This window comes from Octopus bimaculoides, chromosome 5 (genome assembly GCF_001194135.2).
Source record: "Octopus bimaculoides isolate UCB-OBI-ISO-001 chromosome 5, ASM119413v2, whole genome shotgun sequence".
NCBI classification, from domain to species: Eukaryota; Metazoa; Mollusca; class Cephalopoda; order Octopoda; family Octopodidae; genus Octopus; species Octopus bimaculoides.
This window is the reverse complement of record NC_068985.1, coordinates 17448242-17466882: the sequence shown is the minus strand read 5'-3', so window position 1 is coordinate 17466882 and position 18641 is coordinate 17448242. Positions and strand designations below refer to the sequence as shown.

The 18641-nt window shown below is 30.9% G+C and overlaps 1 protein-coding gene across 1 annotated transcript; it reads right to left on the bottom strand.

Moving 5' to 3' along the window:
- Positions 1 to 3258: 3258 nt before the first annotated feature.
- On the bottom strand, positions 3259 to 18482 carry LOC106868435 (RNA-binding protein Pasilla). The gene has a single exon (XM_052968159.1). It carries the CDS (start codon positions 17836 to 17838, stop codon positions 16168 to 16170), a length of 1671 nt encoding a protein of 556 aa, XP_052824119.1. The 5' UTR covers positions 17839 to 18482; the 3' UTR covers positions 3259 to 16167.
- Positions 18483 to 18641: the final 159 nt, after the last annotated feature.

Genomic DNA, 18641 nt, shown 5'->3' with positions numbered 1-18641 from the left:
AGCAGTGAAACATGGGCTGTGACTGCTGAGGACATGTGGAGGCTTGAAGGAAATGAAGCTAGTTTGCACAACTGGATGTGTAACATCAGTGTGTGTGTACAACAGAGTGTAAAGCATCTTGAGAGAAAAGTTGGGCATAAGAAACATCAGATGTGGTGTACAAGAGAGATGACTGTGCTGGTATGGTCATGTGATGCATATGGATATGGACAGATGTGTGAAGCGTCGATCTCTACCAGTAGAAGGAAGCTGTAGAAGAGGGAGACTCAGGAAGATATGAGACAAGGTAGTGGATCATGATTTTCAAATGTTGGGCCTCATGGAGGTAATGACTAGTGGCCAAGACCTTTGGTGATGTGCTGTACTTGAGAAGACCTGTTAAGCCAAGTGAAATCATAGCTGTGGTTGTTATCGGTGGCACGTAAATGGTACCTATCAAGCATTGGCTTTCACAGAGGCAATGTGGATGATGCTGGTGGCACATAAAAAGCACCTTCCGAGTGCTGGGATTCATGGAGGCAATGACAAATGATGTGCTTGAGAAGAAGACCCATTAAGTCAAGTGAAATCATAGTCATAGCAGATATTGGTGTCATAAAAGCACCCATTACACTGAGTGGTTGGCATTAGGAAAGGCATCCAGCCATAGAAACCAACTGACTAGGATCTGGTGCAGCACCTCAGCTTACCAGCCCTAGTCAAACCGTCCAACCCATGCCAGCATGGAAAACGGATGCTGGTGAGACTGAAGCAATATAATGATTAAATCCCCTTTATAAGATCAAAACCCCTATAGTTGTTCTACTGAAGAGAATGTCCAATATGTTGTTAAACCCCAATCTTCATTATGATTAAAAGCATTCCAGATGTGACCAGCTCATTATTTTCCTCCCCAAGATATAAATCCAGTACTTTGCTTTGAAAGGACATTTGGTTGTTATCCCCAATATATTAAAAAAACCATATTGAACCTTTCTGATGGCTTTTTTCCCCCCCCTGGAGTACATAGTGAAAGTGGTTTAGCAATGAACAAGGTCTGCATATTTGAATGACACCAATTCAGGGCAGCCATGTATTTCCTTGATAGCAAGACACTTGCACCAGTCTCACTACTGGACATCAACACCTTTCAACTATAACTCCATTCAGTGAAGGGTCTAACACATGCCAGCATGGAAAGCAGACAGGAAATGATGATTATAGTCACATTTCAGCTGGTGTGCCTATAACCAAGACAACAACATGAATTTCAATACATTGGTGTATATTAAATTCCCTATCTCAGAAAATCCACACAAGAAGATTATCTTTATTGAAACATCACTTAAGTGTGAAAATTGTTTGTTGCTTTTACATTATATCTATTATTCTATGACACACTCTAGTCAAGATGAGAATTTTCTAAATATTTCCCTTATTTGAACTTGAGCCTGTGTAGTTGAGAGGCTTGCAACTAATTGTAAAGAAAGAAAAAAATTGGTTCAATATTGAAACCATGGACTCAAGTTGATGGCTATCTCTTTTGAGCCTGTTTTAGTCAATGATTTTCAGACAAGTACTTTAGAACCAAGATGTATTCATTTCCATGTTTTTCCTAAACACAAGCACTATCATCAATGTGACCTCTCTGATACCCAAAGATATCTTTGATCTGAATTCTAAAGCTTTCAGCAAAAAGAAAGTTGATGATGGAAACCATTGGAAAGTTATCTTCAAATACACACAGTATTGAAAGATACTCCCTTATTTTATACCTGTAATCATTTGGAAAAGATCAAATGTTTACCTAGAATGCAAATTTGAACAGGCCCTGAACACCTTAGTTAGGAAGAATACAAAGATTATTATCTGAAACAAATGTAATGCTGAGAGAATTCACTAAAAATTTTATCGAGAAAACTTTTCTAAGTAGTAATTGTCTTTTATATATGAATTCACTCAGTATTCTTAGTTTCTTCAACCCTACAGCAGAAACTGATGGAAGCTTTCTACAGATAGAACTTCCATTTTGTAAATGTAGGTATTGCATCAAAGACTTTCATCATTACTATTTTAAATATGTCAACACAAAACGACACATTTGAATCTCAAACTAACAACTGTAGCGCAAGACTAAATCTGTATAAATGTTATGAACAATTATTAATAAGGATTGTGTGAGGTTTGCCTTGAAGGTAGATTGAATCATACTGAAAATATTTCGTGAATAAAATTATCGGATATGCAGGTACTACAAACGGGTTAGTACCCGGGGGCGAGAGTGAATGACCGACAGTTGCAAAATGATATTACATGGTTTATCAATACAAGGGAGGTAAAAACAATGTAGTTACATACAAGGGAAATAACTATGTTTGACACTGACCATTATCTTGCACCGAGATAAAAATTATTGTAAACGGAGTTATTGATTATAGCATTTGCTATTTCCGGCTCCTTACCAAATGAAATTTACACCTACAATTTAGACCAGCAGAAAAGATGGTCCGAATTTTGCAGTGGAGAGAATTCAGCAGGTGTTCTGAGACCATTGCAAAAAGTAAAAACTGTTTGGAAAATGTTCAAAGATCAGTTACATGATGCTTGTGTGCGAAGTGGGATGTTGCCTGATAGTGAAACACAAGCACTGATTAAAGAGGACATATACTTCATTATTAATGGACTTGAAGCTTAATGTTCAAAATAATTCTGGCTGAATAATAAAATCATTACACTTGTAATTAGAGACATAATCTATAGCAGACTGTCAAATCTAAATAGGAATGTTAATATTTATAAATATGAACGGGAACAATAATTATTATACTTTGATCAATCCTCAACTTCACCTCCATCAACTGTAGCCACTGTACAGAAATAGAACAGGAAAGAGTGTACAACGTATCTAGACTGTCACACTGAACTCCCATATATATATATACTGCATGTCAGAGACTGTAGCATGAGTGCATTATATAGTGGTGCTGTCTAGTTTTTCTGTAACAATAATGTGAGTTGGATCTAGGATATCCTGGCAGATCAAGGGCTATACAATAAAAATACTGTATTTATTATTCCAACTACACTGCAATGTAGTTACATAAAACCCATTCTATATGCCAAAAGCATACTGCATTCCAATGCACTGGTTTGTTTACTGGAACCAGTGATGTATAAGAGATCAAATACACATATGGTGTCACTGATCAGAATGAAAAGAGAGAAACAAGGTTATTGCTGACAAATAAAAGCACGACAAAAAAAGTCTAGAGAATGACAGAATATTTACCTTTTTTAATGTTTCAAAATATTAGTCTTAAGTGAACATAACAATAAGACAACAATACTTTATCCTGTAAACAAGAGATATCTGGAAGGAAATGGAAAAACAATCCAAGTGCATGTTGTAAATGGTTCAATTGAAAATATTGAAGAGGTAAAAAAAAAAAACAAAAACAGAAAAAGGTTGAAAACCTCATTATTGTGAAATAAACTAAAGTGTAAACAGAACTGCTTCATCTTCTGCATAATAACTCGTTAGCAAATTGAGGAACATTTTTTTAACACAAGTTGATATATAACTATATGAATGATATTAAGATTCAATCATTATATAACTGATGCGCATTCATATATATGTGTGTATATATACATATAAGTATATATACACATATACACACACAACCTCACATACACGCATGAAGCATTAACACAATTTTTATCTTGAAAAGGATGATGGTGAATGCTCATACACATATGAAACTGAAGGGAAAAGTGTTTTCAGAATGTATAAAATAGTCTTGGTTCAGGGAGTTTTTTCTATTAAAAAAAAAAAAAAAAAAAATGCAAATTTCTGATGATTGATTAGCTGAAGTAATAGTGAAAATTAACATTCCACTGCAGCTATTGGATTATGTCCTTCAGTAAAGTATTTTGTTGTCTTTAACTAGCATGTTTCCCTAAATGAGAACGAGAGCCAAAGACAAAATGGGGGGAAGGCGGAAAAAAAAAAGACACCCTGCATTTCCTCATGGAAGCCAACAAAAATATAACCGACTCAAAGAAAATATGAAACCTGATAAAAATCTGCTAAATGCATATCAAAATTAAAATATTATATAAAGTAGAATGAAAGATAAATTCATTAAATAAATAAAAATAATTATTGTGAGAAGTAGTTTACAAACAAAAAATACTGCCAAAAGCATCAAAATGAAAGCAGATTTTAGACTGAAATTTTGTGTTGTACAAAGTGTAGGAATATTATTTTTGAGGACATTAAACAAAGAAAAAAAAAAATTGTCAAAATGCAAACTTAAAAAAAAAAACTGATAAAAATAAAAGATGGGTTTTAACCAATCTTTTTTTTCTTGTAAATTTCTAGTCATTTAGGGTTGCTTATATATTTTTACAAGTTGGGCTGTGATGTGATTCCCTTACCATTCTCTTTTAAGAATATATGATAAAAATATAATTTTTTTACATAATACAGTTAGTATTTCCCACTATTAATTAACCCTTTTGTAGCTACCACTATCAGAAGGAATATTTTTATTTCTTTTGATACATCATCTAGTTTGATTAGCAAATAAAACAGTAAGAGTAATACTGTGGACTTCAAATAATTCTGCAATCTACCACCCCACTTTATTCAGTAATCATTTCATAAAAAGATTTAAACTGCCTAGTTTTAGCGTTTTCTGAGATAATGGAACAGACAGAGAAACAAGAATTCTGGTAAACAAATGGCAAAACAGCGGTACCTAATATTCTGGATGGAAAGAATGATGATAGTAGTGCTGTATGTGCAAACTGTCAATTTTTCCAACCTGATTAATAAATGCCAGTCTATTTCAATAATTATGCGAGAAAAAGCTTTACAACCTTACAAGCACAGATTTGTTTCCATGCCTTTTTCATTAACATTCACTTTAGAAAAGGATCCTGATTACATATGCTAGATATTTAAACAACATTAACCAAGGCCTAAAAATTGCATCAGAATTAACATAACTGACAATTCTCCTCAAATTAAATCTATAGAAACACTTAGCTTTAGTAGTCCAGTTATGATGAAGATCTGATGCAATTTCAGATACTCTATACATAATGAATACATAAAAGAAACCAATATTCAAATGAGACTGATCCAATGACTTTAATTGATAAGGTCAGGATTACACTTGCGTTCTTATTGATCAACAGTCAATAATAAATGTATCTATTGAAAGTGGATTCAATTCAATCACTCCTTTCATATAATAAATCAAATGGTTTTGCTAAAAGTTTATAACATAAAAGTAAGTAGATATATATCAAACTAATTTTATCAGTTGATGGATGACAAGTATCAAAAACATTTCTTTAGAAAAAGAGAGTAATATGATCTGGTCTATGGTACCTGCATCTTTCTCTCTCTCTCCATCACACATATCTCATTTTGCTAATGTAGAGGGAAAGTTAAAATGATTTTTTTTATATGAAAGGAAAGAAATATTCATAGGCACAAACAATACATGCAATATCGAAATTTCTTTCACTTTACTTTCATTATATTAAAATCACTAAACACTTAGGAGATACATATTTAAGAATTATGTCACCGCTTGCCAATACTTAAAAGTAAACTATGGTTTGTTTGAATTCTAATAATCGTCAGTTTGCTCTCATGATTGAGAATAGTAATTATCACCTAAGAAGCTGAGTTTCTAGATTCAGTATTATCTGCATTAAACTATCCTATAAACAGCATCAAAGCAAATATCTGAGGGTATCGAAAACACGACAAAACTGTTATCCAGGCTTAAAATGTGGTTATGTGATTTCTGTAATGGGACGGTTAAAATAAAATACTAACAAATGAAAACCAAATTGTGTAAAGTTCAAAATGTTTGAATAACAAGAATAATGTTATGTGTTTGTAGAAAAAAAAAGAAAAAAAAAATCTTGGAAATTTTATAAACAAAATATATTTAATGTAATAAATGAGAAAAGTTGAATTTTATAGAATATTTTCAATTATGTGCATATGTTTGTATGTGTGAGTGTGTGAAAGAGAGCAAACCCATTTCCTTCCAGAATTATAAAATTTCGATTTATATCAACTTCCCTTTGAAAAAGTTACAAAGAGTAACAACAAAGTCGTTCTTAAAACAATAAGACAATGCCGGCCCCTCTTTTCTGATGAATAGGCATGTAAAAAAAATAAAAATAAAAAAACAAACAAACAAAAAACAAATGACAACTGAGAAATCTATTAACTATTTTGAAAATAATTTATATTCAGTAAAATTAACAAAAAAGATGTTGCACTGGCATTAGTTTGGATCCATTTTTTGTTTCTTTGTTTTAAAACAAACTCTTTGATAATTATATTTCGAATAGATAATAGCATTCTTTTTGACTTTTTTTTAAAGATAAAAATTTACTTCAATATGGAATTAATCAGGTTTTCGGGAATTAATTCCATAGAAGTAAGTATTGATGACAATTTTGCAATAACTGAAGAAATACATAAAACCTTAGGTACAGTGGATGACATAACAAAATACTTTTGGGATATTCCAAGCCATATATAGCCTCTAAGAGCTGTTTTGAAACTTTCAATCCCAAAGCGTTAGTGACAACATCACATGACCATAAGAGTATTGCTGGATTATGATAACGATTATGTGGTTAACAATATGAGGTGATGATGATCCAAATTCCTGAGGACATTAAAGTAGAAAGAACTGGTGAAAGCAAAGAACTCTATAGCAGGTTCTTTAGTGCTAGTAAGGAGTTCAACATTTGTCCAAATTAAATTTGAATCACTTCATAACAATGTGATCAATACTCAAATAGTATACATGACAGTCATATTCCTTGCTTTAGATTATGAAAAGATTTTATACTTCTTGAAGTTATTGTTAAAATAAGATGAAATACTTTTATGAACACTTGATATTTGAATATTAAAAGTTATCTAAATATCTATTATTTCCCTAGCAACAGACAAATATGACCAACAGATATTTACAATAGAGATCAAATATAAAAAAGTGTCTCAAATTAATTTATCATTCAAGCAATATTTATGGGATATTTTGTTAGAGTTCAAATGGTAGAGTGATTTGGCAGACCTGGGTATATCCATTATAATTGAGAAGACGTACATTAAAGATTTTAAAGAAAACCCCTTTCTAGAAGATTTGACCATATTTTTGATCAAATATCATTGCAAAACATGAAGAGTGAAATAACATTTTTGTACCAACTTGTTGTTTCAAAACATTTGTCATATGATGTGTGATTGTGTATGAATGCATACATATATCTGATTTTTCTGGTACAATGTTCTGATTAGCATTATCACAACCAAATAAAAATGCCATAATGATCTAAGAATAATTAAATATTGAATTAAAAATTGAAAAGTATTCAATAAGAACATTAGTAAATTTCCTGATTATTATATAATTATAAAACAGCTGTGGATATATGGAATTCAACCAAATTGGAAGAAAAAGAAATTACAATCAACAATGCACTTAAATAATGTATTGATTCTATGGATTATTAGTCTCAACAAATAACTGTAATATTCAAAGTACATATGTTTAAATGTATACAAGAATCTAATAGTAAAATATTATTTCCAACACATTTTAATTCACTTGGTTCATAGTCAGACAAAACTTTTAACAATTTATGGAAGTTTTTTGATATTTCCTTATTCTAAACAACCTGCATATAAGCGTAATATAATACCATTTCTGTCTATCATAGAATTCACACCAAATATTTGAAAAAACATAATGCATACGAATATAACATATATTTGAGCAGATAATAATAGTGAATTGTGTGCATAAGCTATTCCCACAACAACAAAAGATGTTTTCCCTCCATCATTAAATCCAACAAATTTGTCACAGAAATTATAATCATTACAATCATAAAATGCTTCATACTTTATTGGAATTTTTTTTTTTTTTTTTCAAATAAAAGGAAACCAGTGGAAATGAAATAAAAATGCTAGATATAATGTTTATGCCCTAAGATAAAGAATATCACTATATAAATGCTGTGAAGGATGATATACAACAAATATTCCACATCAACAATTAACAGAGGAATACATGTTGTTTGCTTGTTTTTTGCTATGCATGAAGATGTAATGAAACAGCCAACAGCAGAAATAAAATTTTAAATATAAAACTAATTTTTTTTCTCATTACATATATAAAACCACAGGATTTCCTTAATGCAGATTAAATACTGAAGCCTCTTATAAGTCGTAATGTTAAAAGGTAAAGCAATAAGGAAATGAAGGGAAATTAGTTCCTTAATGAAATAATGAAAGTTTTCAATAGTTATTTCTTTTCACATGGAATCAAAATTTCATGGAATTAATGGAACTTGTAGAAAACATTTCAAAATAAAAAAAAAATTATAGTGACAGAAGGAAATAAAAAAATATTTTTCTCAGAAAGTTAATAAATAACAATGAGTTAAAAATAATGATATATGTAAATATGTCGTTACAAATATGCCATAATAAAATGGAAATTAAAAGTTGTAAACATGCTATTCTTCATATATTAATAATTTTATGAACGACAGAATAAAAATAAAAATAAAATAAAATGAAAATTAATGCAGTTCTACATAGAAGCACATAGAACAGTAGTTTAAATCTGTGATATATTTTTTCCACATAGAAAAGAGATTTACCAAAGAAGCAAATACTAGTTTTCCTTTTTAAACACAAATGTTTCAAATTTTCAGTAATGACTGTGAGATATATTTACAAGATAGGCACTCTCAAATGACTGCAACAACTAGTTTTACATTGCCATTTCCCCAAAATTTGCAATAGAAAATAATGTGTTTTAGTTAATTAGAAATAATAATTAAAAACGATTTTATCATCTAGTTTGTAAAAAATGTATTCGAATACAAAAATCATATCTAAAAACATGTACATTGAAATTCTACTTTAATCAAATATCAATACTTAAAAATAGGCATAGATCATGATAGCTCATAAAAAAAAATGTATTTAAGAAAATTGTATAACCTTGCCAGCTACAATAACAAAACATGAGAATATTTTATAGAAAGAAACCTACAATACTTAGAACTACATTATAAAATACTATGGCAAATTTCATGAGTTCTCTATACTTAGTAATTGATCTCTATGCAATTATAGAGCAGAATCCTACAGAACAAGTTTATATAGTTGACTATTTCATAGTTATTAACACTTATATAAGAATTAAAAAAAAAAAGAAGAAAAAGGTGGCATTTGTTTATTAAAAGAAATCTAAAAAAGTAACTGTGTAGATAGATAAGTTCTTTTAATGGTAAAAATCTTCAATATACTTTTGTTTTTGTAAAAAATAAACTTTCCATCAAACTCATATCCATATATTATCTAGTTTTATTTTTTTATGAAAACCATGTAGGCATTATGTATTTCTCTGAATATATAGGCTAAATACAAATGTCAACAAAGATTACTTATGTAGATAAAGAAAATGAAAGAACTCACAATTTTTAATTGTTAGTTGGATGCACAAATTAAAATATGAAGACTTGCAATAAGCAACAGCTTTATGATTAGTAAATGTGTGTACATCTGTAGTGTGAAGATCTTAACAAAATGCTGAACAAGATTAATTAATATGAACTAAATGTAAAATATCCTGAATTTTTATTGCATCAGTAAATATATTTAGAAGACAAATGAAAGCAACAGACTGTCTTCTCAAAATTGAAATAGTTGGCCTTGAAATTCCAAGAAAGAAAGCATTGCTGATTAAAAAGGAAACATAAATGGAACAGTATGATGTTTTATAAAATTCTTTAAAAGGGAACAGCAACATGACAAGGAGGGATATATTATCAACAAATAACATACTTATAATTTAATTGTTATAATGCAATGAAGGCTTTAGAGATAATCTTGAAAAGCATTTAAAACTTATTTTGTGAGAGAAGACACAATTATATTGTTATAATTTTATGATAATATGCACCATCATGTTAATTTGCATATATGAATTTAAACAACAGAAACCAAACATTGACAAAATATGAAAAGGTGGGTGGGTGTGTGTGTGTAGGGATATAATTTATATTATTTTTATTGAACCATAAATAATTTCTAACAGTGTCAGCCAAGAAAGATTGTCATGGCAAGCCTTTTAATTATGGTTTTAATTTTAAAATTTGAAGGAAAACAATTTAATAAATGATTTAATAGGTTATATATTAAACCTATATATATATATATATATAAATATATATATATACAGGAATGGTCTTCCTAGATTAAGTGACTATAAAATGATGAGTATATTTTGATTACAAGCAAGTAATTATATTTGTCATAGCACTGTAATTATTGCCATCTTCTGTAATAAGAGTTCATACACTTTGGCACAAAACATTAGAAATCAAGTGTGAAGAACAAGATTATAAAGAATGAATTAAATAAAAAAAATTAAAAAATGTTTTCTAAACTCCTAACATAAAACAGGAAACTGTTTTTAGGACAAACTCACTCAAGACAAAGAAACAGGAAAGTAATTTTTAAATCGGACAAAAAAATAAGAAAAATGTTAAGCTTGAGAACACAAGGATCTGACTCACTAAACTAACATTTTATGAATACACACACATGTTTATGTATAAATATATATACATGTATATGTAATTGTAGGTTACATATGTAGACTTGTTTGCATATAGTTTATGTGTATACATATAAATGTATTATAAATGAATATAAAAGTATTACAAACACAATATACAACAACATATTATACATACATATATATATGTGTACACACACACACACACGTGTGTATGTGTATATATACACACACATATATAATGTTATACCTATGTACAAATGCATATACACATTGACACATTGAAAAAAAAAAGATTTTTTTTGGTGGGTAATGTAGATGTTCATAAATATTTTAATTCGTCAATATAGAATTGTTAATTGTAAGTTATCTAATTAGCTTATGATTATATATATACATACATATATATATACACTTTTTCATTATTTCTCTCACTGTCTTTCTCCTAATGTATTATATTTGACATCAATGGCATACAGCTACAAAATCTGTTCTCTATTTTGCACATGTTCTACTACATATTACTCCACATCAGATGTAGCTCAATGACACCTATATACTTGATAAACATCAAACATTAAATGAAATGCTATGTCCAGTAGAGTGGTCAGCCACTTCAAATGTACAGACTCTAGGAAATAAACTAAGTACTCATATATCTCTATATAACTAAGTATAACCAACACAATAGTATTGTTGTAGAATCATAGTAGCGATTAAAACACACATGCACATGTTATACTCACATCTGCATTATTATTTTTGTAATGATAGCAAGTGTACATAATATATATATATATGTAATTAATACACATATATTATTAACATGCTATTATTACAAAATTACAACAGAAAAATATAAAAGTGTGTATATATTTTAAATAGTTAGTATCATTCTTCCATGATGCAATTATTTTAATTTCAATACAATCTCAGATTAAATCATTTGTGAAATAAGTGCAGCTCATAAATTTAACTAAGACAGAAAAAAAAAAAAAATGGAAGAAAAATTACAATATTTTTACAAAATATAAAATGAAACATTTTAGAATCAAGTTAGTTATTTTTTCCTTTCCTTCATCGAATATATGTACTAAACCAAGATTGTTTTTGTCTAAGGAGTCAATTTCTGTACTTGGTGTTCACATTCAACAAATATTAAATTTAGTGATTACAAAATGTGATTTAAAATAGAAGATAACTTGGACTTTGTCAATAAATTTGGCAGTAATTTGATATTATGTGAAAATGCTTCTGTATATAAGTTAAGTTGTCTTAGTGTGGGCTATTTACAATGTAGTAGAATGGTGGATAAATTTTGTTGATTCTCAAATAAATTTAAATCTCAAAACTTTTAGTGTTGTTTAATAGCAATATAATTGCTATAAAGGATATACATCTCCCAGGCATAATTTTAGAAATAACATCTATTCATTCATTATGTTGGCAGTTCAATGTCATTTACACATTTTTTTCCTTCTATAAAAAGAAAAAAGAAAATAAGAGAAGCTGAATGATTTAAAACGCTTAACAGTACATGCAATAGCCCACCAAAGTGAAGCAGTTAAAAAATAACAAATGAAAAAGATCTGTAAGATACCTAGTCTAAGAAGGCAACTGTTTATGAGACCAAGTCTTAGAAATAAATATCACAGTTAATGCTCTTTTAATGAATGAATAGAACTTGTAAACTTAAGGATTATGAGGCTTATTGTGTAACTTAAAGGATGTTACACTGAATTGCATGAAAACTAATCTGATAAAATAATAAATATTGTTTGAAACATTTACAATGAAGTGGAAATTTGTTTTCTGTATGTTAGTGAGTTAATAGAATATTATGTATATAAAAATGCCAAAACTTTAAATAAACCCTTCAAGTCCAAAGCAGGCAACAGCACCTTAAAATTTAACCAGAGAAAAGTAAACTAGGCTCAAATCTTATGTCTGCTATCACCAACTCCTTGAAATCAGGATTTATAAAAGCCATTAGGAGGAGCTCCAATAGTAGTGAACATCAAAGAGATAGATAAACTAGAAGATGATGGTGATGATGTATAAAGGGAAAAGTATGACTAGATGTGTTAGGTGAAAGAGCAAAATTAAAAACAAAATGTAGCATTTATCACATACATAATAAAATGTCTATAGAGTTCCAGGTTTTTCAACAGTTACAGTCTGTTGAGTTCAGACTATAAATATTCGAACAAAAAGTGATCATTTCATATCTATATATATATATATGTGTGTGTGTGTGTTTGTGTAAGTATAAAGATAAAAACTTTTGGTGGATGGTAACACTGAAGATGTAACATATAACTAATTTAATGATTAATTTGTGTAAATTAAAATACAATTTTCTACATAGTTTGATATATTTAATGAATATTAAATCACCTAAATCATCAGCTAAATTGTTTCATTTCTTGTTTATTATGAGTGAATATTTGTATATCATGGATATATAATCAATGCAAATGAAAGGAAAACATAGCTGTGTTCTTCAATAATTAGTGTGGTGTTTAATTATTCTCACAGATTTCAGAATTACCAGCCATATTTAGATGTATCTTAATAGACTATGGATGAAAATAAACTGTCAGATCCTTGTAAGATGAGGGTAACTTTTAGCCATATATCTATATGAAATAAATAGTAGGCAAGCAAAAACTGCATATATTTAAGAGATTAAGCATGGCTCCTACAATGACTAAATGTGTATACTTTACATTAAAGTTCAGTATCAATGTAAGATGTCTTATTCAAGTTATAATTAGAAATATTTTTTGTATTAACATGTGTCAATGTTCGATACAATCTGGTGTATTGGAATGAACAAAAAAATGTGTAAATATATGAAACACTTCTAAGAATAGACTTGAAAGACAATGGTAATGCCATACCAGAATATTTGTAATGTATTTTTCAACCATATATTTAAATGCTTTCCATGAAATCAAAAGCAACTTTTTAATGAAAATTATGTTTAAAAAAAAAACTAAAAAAAAAAAAAAAAAACTTATCTCTTTAAAAATGGACATAACTTTCAGCAGGAATACAAGGACTATTTCAAATGTTAAGATGTTATAATCACCACCTATTTTATCTGTCAAATAAACATATAATTGATAAAGGAATAGAAGAAACAAATATGTTGAAAGAATTGAGATTATGTAATGAAATACAGAAATGATTGGTTTTTGTGAGAATTCATCTGTGAACAAACTGAAGAATGGAACCAGATAGAAAGTATGTTTAATGGTCATAAGAATTTGAATAGAAATTTCAGATATAATTTTATCCTAACTTCTTATAGAAATATGAAGGAAGAAGAAAATGTCCTTTAAGGTTTAATCTTTCATAAATAAAAACAGACCAATTTCAGTGAGAAGATCCATTCAACACTATCTAAATTCTAATTTTGGCATAAGGCCGGTAATTTTGAGGGAAGGGAGAAGTCGATTACATTGACCCCATTGCTAATCAGGTACTTATTTTATCAAGCCCAGAAGGATGAAAGGCAAAGTTGACATCGGCAGCATTTGAATTAATAGAAGAAATGCTAATAAGCATTTTGTCCAGTGTGCTAACAATTCCGCTAGCTTGCTGCCTTGTAACACTAAATGTTAACTTATATTGAAATATGTTTTTGTGCAAAACCTGTTTCACATACACACATTTGCATATGCATGTGTGTGTGTGTGCGTGTATATATATATATACACACACACACAAGACTGAGTCAATAAATTTTCACAATGCACTTATAACTGTTCCTTAATTTCTATGATCCAACTTGCATACACTTTACTAAGGTCAAATCAGTTGCAAACAGTTTCACTGGTAGCTCTAGGTCATGAGCTAGTTCAATGTTGTCATCACAAGAGAGTTGGTCAGGCATCCAGATTCTCATTGATGCATGACACTTGTGCAACCGTTTTTGAATTCAACTGATTCTTATGTAGTCTGTTGCAACAACACACTGTTCTCATACTGTGCCAAAAGTTTTCACTAGATTTCACTCCCTGATATACCCTTAGCCTACAGAAAATGGATCACTGAAAGTTGCTCTTCTTTGAGCAAACAGAAAGCAAAGTGGCCATGGTGAACATAACTACTTAACTGGTATTTCCAGTTCAAACCTAACCCATAGTGATTTGAGGGAGACCACGTCTAGTGAGAAACACACAACCAACCTTCCTGCCAGTAGGGAAAAAATTAAGTGCATTGTAAATAATGACTCACCTTCGTGTGCAGTGTGTGTGTGTGTGTGTGTGTGTATGTATGTATATATATATAATTTTGTGAATGTGTGTGTACATATATAATCCTCTTTTAACGTACATTTTTCCATGCTGGATTGGGTTGGACTATAAACACAAATGTAAGTATATATACATAGCTATATGAATAAACCCATAAATATGTATACACATGCGTTTATATACATACACACACACTCAAATATACACGCTGTACAAACATATATATATATATATTTGAATATTCAACTACTTATGAATACACACGTACTTATATACACATACACACACATATATATATATAAATATACGTACACGTGTGTATACACATGTACAACCACACAAGTCCTTATTTGCAAACTAATATTATTTGTCTGTATACATATGTTTGTCAAAAGTGAAAGTATAAGAGTTGGGGACCACACTTGAAAATACCATGGTTACAAGCATTAAAAACTATTATTTACATACAATACGCACACAAGTTAAATATTTAACAAATTTCATTTTGCTAATTAATAAATTAAGAGGAACTTACAAAATAGTTGAAAAAATTGAAATTTTGATGGGAAACATTCGTTCTAACCTAGTCCTGTTCGTTCTTCGGCAGGTGATGAAAAATGATTAAGCAAAAAGCTGCCACTAACAAAAAAATAAAATAATAATAATAATAATTGTAGCAAAATGAATACAGTAACAAGTTTATGAACAAGCCATTTAAGTGAGAAGTCACTAGAGAAAGATGATTACATTTAAAACAAATTTGGCGGAAAGAATCCAACTGATTCTCGTTAACTCACAAATAAATAATAACAATTTATCTAGTGGAAGTGAAATAAAACTATTTGCAAAAAGAAAAAAAAATGAAGAAAATAAAACACATTCTGTGTGAATATGTGTGTGAGTAATGTGTGTAAATATTTCTGGTGATCCGGCACATTATAAATTGCCACCAAAATTCTTCAACTGAATAAACTTCTAAAAAAATGTTAGTGAGAAATAGTACTACACCGTTATATAGACAATTATCCACATATAAATTGAAGAGTTAAAAGATGTTCAAAGGATATTTTTTGAAAATGACAGCGACCAGCTAACCTCCTCTATAACACGTGTGGTGAATATCTAAAAACATTCTAATCTAGTACATTTTATCCTGTTTGTAAACCCACAATAATCAATGAAAACTTGAAGAATGAAGCTCGTGAGATTTGATTTCACACGCATACAATATATATATATACACATATATGTGTATATATATATACATATATATAATTACATTAACGAGCCAGTGGTTGTCGCGCCCGTTTCATTTCTTCCTGTTGTAAACGTTGTTGAATAAGTATCTGAGCCTTTGTGATGCTATTGGGCGTACCGGTAATAGTAACCACTCTATTTCGAGTACCAGGGACGTACACACCCTTCTTTGATATCTGAATGTTTGTTCCGGTCATCTGTTGAAGTTCGACAATTCCCTTGCCACCTGGTCCGAGGATGGCTCCAACAATTGTTTCTGGAACCTCTATTTCATTCTTCGTTGTCGGTCCGGACTTGTCTTCTGTAGGGCTGTACACAGATGAATTATGTCCAAAAGACATTTGATTCTTCATTTGGTCACCAGAAGTACTTGGACCTGCTGCAAAAACTGGATTATTCATTGAGTAGTTGACAGCAGTGCCAAATGAATCACTTAACATTGGGCTACCACCAAACCTCTCGCTGTTCATATTTGCTGAGGAATTATTGAAGGGACTGGTACTAGCGCATGTTGATGCAAAATTCTCCATCGCTGACGGGCAGCTGCCAACGGGACCAAAAATACAGTTATTGTTACTGCTATTGACAAACGGGTTGCTAACACTGGTAGTGGGCGTGTTGCAACCAGACATCATATTTGAACCTTGTGGGCCTTGCAGGTTGAGTCCACCACTTCCAGTGCCTAAGTTGTTAAGGGCTCCTAGGTTTAAACCAATATTGGTGAGAATACCATAATTAGCCAGTGTACTCATCGCTGCTCCTATCTCTTCAATTGCCATGTCAGTGAATCCATAGTTACGAAGTGTTACTTTTAAGTTTTCTAGTGCTGAGCTGTTGATTGCTCCTCCGGCAGCACCACCTCCTCCTGAACCTCCACCACCAAGGTTAGCATTGTTTACACTCATGTTAGATACATTAGAGTTAGAATTATTTCCGAAATTGTTAAATCCGAAATTGAAAGTTCCCAAGTTGTTATTCGCTGCTAAACCCATCTGATCTTGGTTTCTATAGTTCATGTGAGTGAAGGGTAAAGCATTTGAATTGTTTCCTGACATGGGACCCAAGAATTCAGCATAACTTATATTAGGGCAGCAGCCACTCTGAGGATCTTCAGCTATAACTCGTAAGATCATATCGACTGCCGTTCTATTACCATCCACATCGCCTGCAATTGTAACACATCGTTCTGGTATATATGTACCTTTCTGGCTCTGTGATATTTGCACTGATACTCCGCTTTCTGCCTTAATCTGTTTAATAAAATTGCCTCCTTTACCGATTATCATACCGGCAGTGCTGTTAGGGACGAGGATTTTGATTTGTTGATTTCGTTCGTAAGGTCCACGATAGTCGTCACATCTAGTATTCAAATCTGGTTTTTCACGAATCTTTTCCATTATAAAGTTATGTACTTTGCGGACGGCTTCGAATGGCCCAGTAATCAAGCACACCCTTTCAGTCGTGCCTGGATAGAAATTGTTGGACTTGGACATTTTCAGTTTAGCACCAGCTTCATTTTGAACTCGAGCTATTGTTTCGCCACCTTTGCCAATGATAGCTCCTGCTATTGCGTTTGGCACCAATATCTTGAGACTAATAGCCCCGCCAGAACTACTGTCTCCAGACTTATAGTCACAGGTATATATTTCATCGGACCCCATGCTGCCACCGCCTCCGCTCTGACTAGCGTTCATCTTGCTTTATGTAAGGAGAAAACTTTCTGTAAGGAAGGACGTCAGTGTTTCTTTTTTCTGCTGTCGCCCTCAAGATTAGTTCGGCGACGCTTAGTTAAATTTTCCTCTTTTTCTCTTGTGTTGCATGCAAACAGCTTTCTTGTAGAGCAAGACAAACCTCAAATTTCTTGAGCGTAAGAGTTATTCATCCTTAGATTTTACGAAAGGTGGCGCTGTAGCTTCCTGCATTCCTGCAGTGACTTTCTGCTTAAAAGAAGTAAAAATAAAATGTAGCGAAATTTTAAAATCCATTAGACATGTTCTTAAAAACATTAATAGTACAATTAATTATTTTTATAATATCTGTGTGTATTTAACTAACAAATATTAATATATACTGAATTGTTAATTCAGCAAACGGAAGTGATCAGGTCACACTACATCAAATCAGCTTAGGCAGAGAAGATAGCATTAATTCTCTCTCTCTCTTCCCGTGTTTTTCCTTCCCCTGTTACATCTTGTACACTCGTATTCTACATCTGTCAACTATTGATAACTTCAATACCATCTTCACTTATAATTCCATTTACATCTGGAATACTTTACCACCCAGTACTTGTCTGGAACTTTATTTTATCGTCTCTGATAAAGCAAGTACCATTGACTTCGGTGTGGTTGAACTCTGTTAAGAGCCCTTAACTATTAACTGCAGACATTTTTTTGGTACCATGCTCTACCAATTCTATTAATCGTTTTCCTGATATTTAAACATTAATAATGGCAACATTTTAAAATACAATGCTGTTCAGTAAAACTGAGTTGAT